This window comes from Coregonus lavaretus (genome assembly GCF_964263955.1).
Source record: "Coregonus lavaretus genome assembly, chromosome: 10".
Taxonomy (NCBI): domain Eukaryota; kingdom Metazoa; phylum Chordata; class Actinopteri; order Salmoniformes; family Salmonidae; genus Coregonus; species Coregonus lavaretus.
Window position 1 is genome coordinate 51572928 of NC_139997.1, and position 12058 is coordinate 51584985.

Here is a 12058-nt window from a genome sequence, read left to right on the forward strand (position 1 = left end):
TGCATGGTGACTGGATGGCTGGGGGTGGGGAGGGGTGGGGGGTGCATGGTGACTGGATGGCTGGACTATTACCAGGGGACTTACCCTAAACTCTTCCACCTCTTCTTCCTGCAAGCAAGACCCAATGACATTGAAGCAACGTGGCTTAAAGAGACAGTACAGTCAAGGAAGGACAGAGGCACAGTGACCACAGCAGGAGATGGGGTCAGAGCATGGGGACAGACACGGGAACTCTCCAGATTCCCTATATCAACTGCTGTTACATTACAGCCTTATTCTAAAATTGATAAAATACTTTTTTTTACCTCATCAATCTACACACAATACCCAATAATGACAAAGCGAAAACAGGTTTCTAGAAAGTTTAGCAAATGTATAAAAAATATATTTTTTATATAGCTTATTTACATACGTTTTCAGACCCTTTGCTATGAGACTCGAAATTGAGCTCAGGTGCATCCTGTTTCCATTGATCATCCTTGAGATGTTTCTACATCTTGATTGGAGTCCATCTGTAGTGAATTCAATTGATTGGACATGATTTGGAAAGGCACACACCTGTCTATATAAGGTCCCACAGTTGACAGTGCATGTCAGAGCAAAACCAAGCCATGAGGTCGAAGGAATTGACCTTATGAGCTCTGAGACATGATTGTGTTGAGGCACAGATCTGGGGAAGCGTACATAAAATATTTCTGCAGCATTGAAGGTCCCAAAGAACACAGTGGCCTCCATCATTCTTAAATGGAAGAAGTTTGGAACCACCAAGACTCTTCCTAGAGCTGGCTGCTCGGCCAAACTGAGCAATCGGGGGAGAAGGGCCTTGGTCAGGGAGGTGACCAAGAACCCTATGGTCATTCTGACAGAGCTCCAGAGTTCCTCTGTGGAGATGGGAGAACCTTCCAGAAGGACAACCATCTCTGCAGCACTCCACCAATCAGGCCTTTATGGTAGCACCCAGACGGAAGCCACTCCTCAGTAAAAAGGCACATGACAGCCCGCTTGGAGTTTGCCAAAAGGCACCTAAAGGACTCAGACCATGAGAAACAAGATTCTCTGGTCTGATGAAACCAAGACTGAACTCTTTGGCCTGAATGCCAAGCGTCACGTCTGGAGAAAACATGGCAACATTCCTACGGTGAAGCAGGGTGGTGGCAGCATCATGCTGTGGGGATGTTTTTCAGCGGCAGGGACTGGGAGACTAGTCAGGATCGAGGGAAAGATGAACGGAGCAAAGTACAGAGAGATCCTTGATAAAAACCTGCTCCAGAGCACTCAGGACCTCAGACTGGGGTGAAGGTTCACCTTCCAACAGGACAACGACCCTAAGCACACAGCCAAGACAACACAGGAGTGGCTTCGGGACACATCTCTGAATGTCCTTGAGTGGCCCAGCCAGAGCCCAGACTTGAACCCGATCAAACATCTCTGGAGACTTGAAATTTGCTGTGCAGCGACGCTCCCCATCCAACCTGACAGAGCTTGAGAGGATCTGCAGAGAAGAATGGGAGAAACTCCCCAAATACAGGTGTGCCAAGCTTGTGGCGTCATTCCCAAGGAGACTCAAGGCTGTAATCGCTGCCAAAGGTGCTTCAACAAAGTACTGAGTAATGGGTCTGAATACTTACGTAAATGTGATTTGAAGTATACATTTGCAAAAATGTCTTAACCTGTTTTTGCTTTGTCATTATGGGGTATTGTGTGTAGATTGATGAGGATTCAAAAAAAAAAAATCAATTTTAGAATAAGGCTGTACCGTAACAAAATGTGGAAACGGTCAAGGGGTCTGAATGCTTTCCGAATGCATTGTATAGGGGGACACTGGTGCTGCTTGGTGTGGAGGTAGCCTGAAGGGGGCAGGCATGCACTGTCTGTGACAGGCTGGAGTTTAGGACACACTGGGTAATACAGGGGGCGGAGAGTAGGCAGATGACACCTCTAACCACTGATACCGGATCAGCTATTATTTCATCCCCCTAATGGTTAAGGGTAGGATTGGGAGAGGGGCCCGTACTCATAAAGCGTCTCAGAGTAGGAGTGCTGATCTAGGATCAGGTCCCCCAAGTCCATGTAATCTTATTCAATATGATCTAAAAGGCTAAACTGATCCTAGATCAGTAAATGTGGCCAGGGGAGAGAGCACCCACCTCTGTCGGAACATGAGAGCTGGGTCCATGTTGGCGGAGGTCATACGGACCACGTGACGGATCTCCTTGGCGATCATCCTCAGCTTCTCAAAGTTCACCAGACCGTCTACTTTAGAGTCATTACCTGTGGGGAAAACAGTCAGAGAGCTTTTCTTCCACTTCCTTAAATGGGCAATCTGGGTTTCGAAAAACAACAAAGTGGTCACCCCGTCACTTGTTTTGGTAAATATCTGAGGGATGGGGCTGGAGATATGTAACCACTCTAAACAGGTGAACTCTCAAACACAAATGATATCTTCCTTTTTTCAGACTGTTTAATTGGGCTGCATTTAAGAGCCGAGTGCTGGTTTTTGAACCAGAAGGGAGTGTGTCACTTAACGTGGAGCTGTTGATGTGTTCTCACAGCTTTTCACTTTAGATGGGAGTGATTGATTTACTTCTCACATTATCATGCATCATCTAAACTTCTGCTAACACCATGTGATAACAATGGGTTCCCTGGCCTGTGCAACACATCTCACTGTGAGGAGATAATGATGAACACACTAATGAGGAAATTACAATAAATGTCATTAATGTGCGGTGAGTCTTCCATCTGTCATCCCAATCACCAAATGATCTGTTCTCTGTTTTAGTACTATGCAATTTTTTGACTTTTTAACTTAGCATAATACAGAAATGTCTGTGGTTGTATAAGCAGAAAGGGAAGCAGAAGTGAAACCACCTGAGCAAGCTTGAGAGTGACCTCTGTTTCAGCTGAGCCAGGGGAAGTGGAAAACCCAGACCCATATGGAAACCACCCGGAAACAACATGTCAATAACCCCAATATGGTATGAAAGCTTTTTCCATCTTAAACAGCAAGTCTGTGAAATGCTAATGCAGCTAATGGACATAAGAATAGTTATTTGTCTAATGAGCGCCTGAGATAGGCATGATTGACTGTATATAGGCTAGTACAGTATATACCAATAAGAGTATACTGGTGGAAGGTGCAACATTCTAGATTTAAAAACACTGGACTTTATCTAGCTAAGAACTCAACATGAAAATTCAACATGATGTTTCCGTCAAAAACAATGGCCGTAATCATTGTAACAGGTCGCTCTTGCAAAATTGTTTGATTAAAATCTTAAATCAGACAAGCATGTATAAATAAAGGTTAAATAAATTGGTAACACTATTTGGATAGTCCAAAGTAGATGGTTTATAGATGTTCAGTAGATGTTCAATAACTGTCAACAATATTTCTACCAACTTTCTACTAATCCTAACCCTAATCTTCACCTGTATTACCCTAGCCCGAACCTAACCCTTATTCTAACCCTAACCTTAGCAAGCAGTTGCTTATCAACAGATTAAAGTATGTTAATAGTATGACCATCTGTAGATCATCTTTATGGGACTATCCAAGTAAAGCGTGACCAATAAGTTAATCAGATATGGTTTACAAATGGACAAGAGGAATGCATTTTAGGTGGGCACTGAGAAAGGCATCCATACCTTCATGTAGGAAGGTGAGGTCCTTCTTGACGACGGGGAACAGGGGGATAATGGGCGGCTGCATGCTCTGGCTGCTCAGGACGTTGCGGTACTTGGCCATGTTCCTGGACGGGTCGAAGATGTCCTGCAGGTCGCGGAACAGCTTGTCGTACTTACTGGGCAGCTTCTCCCACGATGACCTGAGACGAGCTATTGGAGCCAGATTCAGACCACTGTACGGGAGGAGACAAGGAGGAGAGGTCAGCGGTTAGGGTTCAGACCACTGTACGGAGGAGACAAGGAGGAGAGGTCAGGGGTTAGGGTTCAGACCACTGTACGGGAGGAGACAAGGAGGAGAGGTCAGGGGTTAGGGTTCAGACCACTGTACGGGAGGAGACAAGGAGGAGAGGTCAGGGGTTAGGGTTCAGACCACTGTACGGGAGGAGACAAGGAGGAGAGGTCAGCGGTTAGGGTTCAGACCACTGTATGGGAGGAGACAAGGAGGAGAGGTCAGGGGTTAGGGTTCAGACCACTTCTATAGAGGAGAGATGGTAAGGTAGGTAAGCTTTGTCCAAGCTAGAATGGCCTTTGGGCAACAACCCATCTCCTGTTTCTGTAGCGTGAGCGTGAGGCAGCTTGATGTACACCCTGGAGAGGACACGCTAGAGAGATTGGTTAGGGTTCAAAACTCTCCTTCAGTGGCTTCCAATTCTTGTAACCTTTCCTTTATCTAGTGGTTTTCTGCCCTGGTCTACTTTCCTTCATTCACAATTATCTAAAGGAAGTGGACAAACGAGAGGCAGCCCACTATTAGACCTCACCCTCATCCTCTTACCCTCTCAGTCTTTTCACATCAATGCAGATGAAGGAGAGGACGCAAGGAAAGGAAACCACATGAGTATTGAGACACCCACAGACACAGAGGCTAGGAAAAGGTGAGTCCGCTCCGAGCTGAATGGGAGAGGAGTGGTGAAGTGGGGCTAGCTGGACAGATGACCACTCCACTCCACTGCCCAGGCCAGCACTCAGACACAGCACACAGTACAGGGACACACTTCAGGGAATACAGAAGTGAAAGCTGAAAGCAATGTGTACCACTTAGGGGATGATGCGCCTTATTATAATTGAGGAGTACTCTTTTTCTTGAACGTACACACATATTCACTCACTAGGGTTGGGCGGTTTCCAGATTTTCATACCTTAATGCCGTTCCTGTACCATACTGGAGTATAAAGCCGTATTGCATATATTTCTGCCATACCTTACCATATTGTTAGCCTATAGATGTATGGCAACCGGACCTGGGCTCAGGGATGGCCAACTCTGGAGATCTTTTCCATCTCCACTGAGTTGGGTAGATCTGCTTTTAATTGTTTTGCACCTTACGTGTGGAATGATCTACAATGCACTTTCAAATTGAAGGAATTGGTGCCTCTTCGTGTATTGTTGTGTATAATAACGTGTATTTTAATGTGTATATGGATGTGTAGTTTAATGTGTTTATTGTATTGTTGTGTATAATAACGTGTATTTTAATGTGTATATGGATGTGTAGTTTAATGTGTTTATTGTATTGTTGTGTATAATAACGTGTATTTTAATGTGTATATGGATGTGTAGTTTAATGTGTTTATTGTATTGTTGTGTATAATAACGTGTATTTTAATGTGTATATGGATGTGTAGTTTAATGTGTTTATTGTATTGTTGTGTATAATAACGTGTATTTTAATGTGTATATGGATGTGTAGTTTAATGTGTTTATTGTATTGTTGTGCTATACAGGGCTCATCTGGAAAAGAGACCTTGGTCTCAGCATTGACTCCCTGTCAAAATAAAGGTTTAATAAATATTTACCGGCAGTGCACACAAGGGGCGCTATTTCTTTCCAAACGTTTTATTTCTTTACGCACAAAACAACTTTAGGCAGCAGGAATCTTGATCTAGGGGGGTGGATTGATAGTCTCTGCTGAAACCAAGAAGCTTGATCTTGCAAGCTAGCCACTTAGCTAGAAAGTTAGCAAACCAAATGCATAGCTTGAGCCCTGAGCTGGGGATAATTGATTTGGCACATCTTAGACAGTTAACTTATAGTTAGTTATTAGTAGTGGCGTAGCACGCCCCCGGCATTTTGTTTTTAATATATATAATTTTGTTTTTACAGTACTGAAAATCATACAATCGGTATTTCAAAATACCCCGGTATATGGTATATTTAGTATACTGCCCAAGCCTATCACTCATTCGCTCACAACAAAACAAGCAATCCAAAAACCTTCATGCATCTTCAGTGTTTGTTTTCTCACTTCCTCAATGAGGTCCTGTTCCTTTGTGACCTCAGAGCAGATTCATTTAGAGACCTGCTAATTATGACTGGCGTTTCCTCTTTTCTCCCCATCTTCCCACTCCCTCCCTTACCCCCCATCTCCCCCCTCCCTCCCTTACCCCCCAACCCCCCCCCCATCTCCCCCTCACCCCCCTCCTTCCCTTACCCCCCATCTCCCGCCTCCCTCCCTCCCTTACCCCCCATCTCCCCCCTCCCTCCCTTACCCCCATCTCCCCCTCACCCCCCTCCCTCCCTTACCCCCCATCTCCCGCCTCCCTCCCTCCCTTACCCCCCATCTCCCCCTCCCTCCCTCCCTTATCCCCCATCTCCCCCCTCCCCCCTTACCCACATCTCCCCCTCACCCCCCTCCCTCCCATCTCCCCCCCTTACCCACATCTCCCCCCTCCCTCCCTTACACCCTCTCCCCCTCCCTTACACCCTCTCTCCCTCCCTCCCTTACCCCCCTCTCCCTCCCTCCCTCCCTCCCTCCCTCCCCTGACAGACCTGGCAGCGCTGCTCTAGAATGAGCCTCCTCATTGTCCTCTGCCCTGAAGTGAGAGCCTCATTACACATTGGATGACACAGCCAGTAGGGAACACACACACGCAACACAGATGCATATAGACACTCACCCATGCAGAGTCAGGCACACACACAAACACACAGGCAAGCACGCGCTCCGGCAGCCAGACCGTTCCATGGCTGAGTGAGGAGACCACAATGAGCCTAACCAGACTCCCATTGTCAGGAAGCTCTCAATGAGCCGAGGTCATCCCCCGCCTCACACTCACTACAGCTCCCTGAAGATTTATGTCAAAGTAGTAGCACAGCGGACAACAGAAGCTCAATGTAGCCAAACCATAGAAGGCAGAGTTAACAACATAACAAACCATACATGTAATAACTGTTTTGGGACTCAATTGACAGGCAATAAGTCGTAGGGACAGATATAGGATTGTTGGCACGCTGATGCAATGAACTTCTTAGAATGGGAACAGATAGAGGACAGAACAGGGAGTGTTGTCTTGGGAGGAAGGGATCTGGTAACCACCACAGAAGCCAGGATAAACACACACAGAAGCCAGGATACACCCCCCCCACAACTAACCCACCTGATGATGGCGAACATGGAGTTGAAGTTCTTGCACTCTCTACAGTTCAGAGCGATCTTAATGAAGTGTTTGATGGTCTTCATCCTCTTCATGGCGTTGGGCTCCCTCAGGATCTCCGTGGCGACCCAGAAGGTCTCCTGGTTGATGACCTCCTCAAACTGCTTGAGGCGTGTCTGTTGGAGACCCCCCGAGGAGTCCAGCAGCTTGAAGAGGTCGTCCACGTACTCAGTGGACTCGATGTTACGGAACAGCTCAAAGTCCCTCATGGAGAGCTGGGCGGCCACCTGAAGAACAAGAAGAAGACTTTATTAATGCATACGCGATGGGAATGTGTCTTCTGCTGTACGGTCCTCAACCCCTCAGTTAAACACACAAATACACACACATTCATACACCAAATACACACACACACACACACACACACACACACACACACACACCTCCACGGTACTGAGCTGGAGCAGGGTGATATGACTCTCCTTCAGCAGCTCCTGGGCGTCATCGTCTGAACACAACGTCTCCGTATCCATGTTGTTCTTCAGGTAGTACCTTGGGTCAGGAAGGGGGTGGGGGTGGGGCCAATGGCAATAATAGGGGTTAGGCTTATACTGAGGATAATACTGGGGAAATAATGTGTTGATTACAAAGCAGATATAACTTCAAGACCATGTATAGAAAAAAAAAAATAGGATCTTTTTTTTAAATGACAAATTAGTTATTATAAACCGGGTGGTTCGAGCCCTGAAGGATGATTGTCTGAAAGCAGTGCTACATCACGAAAATTACAAAAAAGTACTATTTACTGGTCTAATTACGTTGGTAACCAGTTTATAATAGCAATAAGGCACCTCGGGGGTTTGTGGTATATGGCCAATATACCACGGCTAAGGGCTGTTCTTAAGCACGACGCAACGAGGAGTGCCTGGATACAGCCCTTAGACGTGGTATATTGGCCATATACCACAATCCCCCGAGGTGTCTTATTGCTTAATTATAAAATGCATCATTATCATTATAAAACAAATAACCACATGAAAAAAACATGCCACCATTATTGTATGTATTGTGTGTATACTATGTGAACTCCACCAGGGCAGCAGCAAACAGCAGCAGTATTAAGATGTGTTGGGGGGAGAGAAGAGGCTCTTGCCCTGACAGTGGTGATCCATTACAGCCATACATTTTCCCATGGGTGGGTGAGAGAGAGACATTTCTCCCTGATGCCCTTTTCTGGGAGAGCATCCAAGAGCAGCACATTGGACTAGCGCTTCTTAATGGAGCCAAAATGTGTCTACAGCTAAACCTAGAATGCAGTGCAGCAGCCAGCAATACATTTACAGTGTGCCACTTTTCAGGGGCAACATCCGGGCGCCCGTTACCGTATTTGATTTGTACTTAAAATGCCCTGGCCGACCCTGCCAACTGAAGGCATCAGGGATGGGGATCTGAATAAGTGATGGGTACAGTAGAAGGGGTTAGGGTTCTGCTGCCTGGCCCCCTGGAAGGAGGCCTGCTGCTGCTTCTAGCTGCCTGTGGCTGCCTGGAGGGCCACTGGGGCTGACGCTGGGCCAGGGACTGTAAATGGAGCTGGCTGGGGAGACTCCCCTGGCTAGATGGGTGTATAGGCTTGTCAGGAGGGACTGAGTGAGGACTGGAGGGTTTCTGCTGGCTAAGCTTGTGTATCACCCACCATGTCAGATCAAGGGTCAGTTGCTCAATGCATAGAGAAGTCCCAACAGGTCGACCAGGCATGTACTGCTCTATTTTCATGGATAAGCGGGGTGACAAAGAGAGGGGCAGTGGAAAGAGGGAAATGTATAATACATCACACAACAGATGTTGAATGTAACGCAGCATAAATACTGTTGTCTACACAGGCTATCTACAAGCCTACTAGACAAGAATGTCTTTCAGCTTCCATTGTCTAGCTTAGCGCTGCTCTATTCTGGCCGCTGCCCGGCGCCAAGGGGCCGTTTATTACCCATAAGGCACCAGGGCTATGTGTGCTGCCGCTGCGGCTGGCTGTGTATGTATGAATTATTCCAGGCGTGTCAGTCTGCAGAGAGAGGCACACACACAGTGACAGAGGATCAAATATTCATGTTAACCTAGTTGGGATGAGTCTGATGGGAGACCAGAGGATGGGAGAGGAGCAGGGGCAGAGAGGGCAGACATTTTAACTGACGCGTTCTGAGAGGGCATTTCTGGGAATGAAGAGGAGGAGGGGAGGGGGGAGGAAGGGAGGAGGAAGGGAGAGGGGAGGCTTAGCAGTCCCTCCCTGTCTCAATACAGTCTAACTCATTTTCAGACCTGAGGGGAACCAAGTGGGAAGAAGTTTCACCAAACAACTAATACAGGGTCAGATTATATTATCACATTTGTTATCCCCTTAAGGTTAAAAGATAGGATTGGGGTGGTGTAATCTGATCCTAGACCTGTATTTAAGACCACAGTCCAGTGTCTTACCTGCCGTTGAGCTGGATGCGGTCAGCCAGCTTGGAGAGCTGGTCAGGTAGCCTGCGTTGTTTGATGACACCCTCGGGACTGACCGACACTTCACAGAGGGAGTAGGTCTCCGGGGCCGAGCTCAGGCCAAACTCGTTGACCACGTGACTGACCACGTCCTTCGCCGTGGTATCCTTACTGATGATGATGTAACAGCTCTGCTGGTCAGCCTTGAACACGCGGATCACCTGGTCTGGAATGTCTGACGAGTGGAGGAGAAGAACAGCTTTAAAGAGTTAGGATGGATGGAATACCAGAATACGTAGGATGCGTTGCACATGGCACCCTAATCCCTATATAGATGCAGTACATTTTGACCTGGGCCCAAAGGGAATAAGGTGCCATTTGGGACACAGAAATCTTTTATACAGAAGCATAAATAGTGATCCAAAATAAAACGCATTCAAAACATAAGTCTCCAGCAACAAAGTTGACCATATCCATCATAACCCAAAAGTTACAAATAAGGACGCAAACAGCCCTTGTGGCTAAAGGATATGCATGCGAGATGCATTTCCCTATATGCCAAAGGGAACAAGCACTTCACCTTTCTCTGCTTGAACATGAAAGTGCTTGTGCTCCATTACACACACATCAGCAGGGTAAAACAATGAGGCATGAATGGTGAAGGACGATAAGCGGTATGGGTGGAGGGGAGGAGCGTGGATAAAGGCATGCCATTGGAGGGAGGGAGGACAGGGGGAGGGATAGTGTCATGCAGGGAGTCTAATGACTTCAAGAGGAAACATAAATAAAAGGGGGAATGGGCTTGGTTGACAGATGACTGTATCGAACACTGCACTGCTCCCTCCATGTTTTTCAGGCAGTAGAGTGAAGCATGCTCAATGGACTGTGAGGCACAGTCATTATAGAAGCTATGTGCTCCTTTCTGGTCTTATCTCTCACTATGGCTGAGTCCATAACTAGAAACTCCATCATTGTTCCTGTTAAAGCAGCACGATCAGCAGAAACTAGCCACTGAGCCACACCAATAACGCTGCTGCAGATGAGTCTAAATACAGTGCAGTGGTTTAGCCATAATCAACCATTTCAACCTACTTAAACTAAAAGTGGGGGTGATTTGTGACGAGGGTCTAGAGCAATCATATACCGTCCAATCATATCTAATAATGACCTATACATCTCCTTCACATGACTAATACCGACCTAAACGAATGAGAACGATAATAAACCAATTATTTATTGTATCATGAGAAAGATGGAGTCTACACAGGAAAAGCCTGTTTTTCACAGAGAAAAGACTCCTGGCTCTTGGGCGGTTTTCTTGGGAAGTTTCTGCTGACGCTGCGGTACTAGGGTTCCTACTAGAACCCCCCCCCCCCCCCCACACCCACCTAACGCCCCCCAGGCCTGCCTGCTAAGCCTGTTTCCTGCTCACTCTGTCACAGAACCATTAGATATAAATCACACCTAAAGCAGCAGCAGCAGACAGGAGCAGAGCAACAGAGCTGGGAGGAAGCACAGGGCAAGGCATGGAACTTAAAACACGAAGCAAGGCTCCTTTAACATAAAAATACTCAAACACATTCAGCCATCACTAAGGATAGGTCCCAATTAGTTGCAGTACTTTTGACCAGGTCCCATAGGGCTCTTTTCAAATGTAGTGCACTATGTAGGGAACAGTGTGCCATTAGGGACGAGGCACAAGACGACCACGCAGAGCCCAACATAGACTGGGGTTCATGACGTATGACACAGAGAGAGACCGAACTCGAAAGCTCATGAATGAAGAGGGGAAAAAATGACGGGAGGGGAAACTTGGAAGCATAAACTGAATGTCGCCAAAACAAACACACAACCCAAGTCTTCCACTGAGACTGGGGAGAAAGCACATAGATACTTACAGTAGAAGCCCACGGCTGGGGAAGCAGAAAGAGGAGGGGAGAGAGAGAGAGAGAGAGAGAGAGAGAGAGAGAGAGAGAGAGAGAGAGAGAGAGAGAGAGAGAGAGAGAGAGAGAGTGAACAGTGGTTGGAAAAGAGAGGACTAGAACTGCAGCTTTCCCGTTGTGGGACAACGGAGAACGTCAGCGGGGCAGGACTTTCACTAAAGTATCTGTTTATAATCAGATCAGTGTACTGGAGAGAGGGAGGGTACAGTGTGTGTGTGACAGAGAGCTGAGATCTGAGTCTGCCGCAGTGACACACACACAAGCCCCCAGACAAGCCTTCTTACACCCAACCGAAGGCCTCGAAGAATAACACTGTACTTAACTGCAAACTCCAGTTTCTCTGATCCCCCTCTTAATCTAATTGGAGGCCAGGCTTTGTGAGGGATTACTCCCCACACTGAGAGGGCTGCTTTGAGATGAGTGGATAGGGGGTTCTACCGGGGTGGTGGGGGGTGTCTGCACTTGTCGCTGAACATCCCCCCTCCTAGCCGTCATTCACAGTGAAAAAGCCAGAGTGTGGTCGTTGGAGAAGAGAAACGGCACTAATAGAAGATGATTCAGCTCTTATCTCAATGGGCT

At 47.0% G+C, this 12058-nt stretch overlaps 1 protein-coding gene across 1 annotated transcript in view; it reads right to left on the bottom strand.

The window, feature by feature from the left end:
- Positions 1–12058, bottom strand: part of LOC311136483 (rap guanine nucleotide exchange factor 6-like) — a 158932-nt gene that overhangs the window by 15939 nt on the left and 130935 nt on the right. Inside the window, 5 exon segments of the mRNA XM_084170624.1 lie at positions 2148–2271; positions 3649–3860; positions 7065–7348; positions 7505–7613; positions 9531–9771. Of these exon segments, the coding sequence (XP_084026750.1) occupies positions 2148–2271; positions 3649–3860; positions 7065–7348; positions 7505–7613; positions 9531–9771 (970 nt within the window).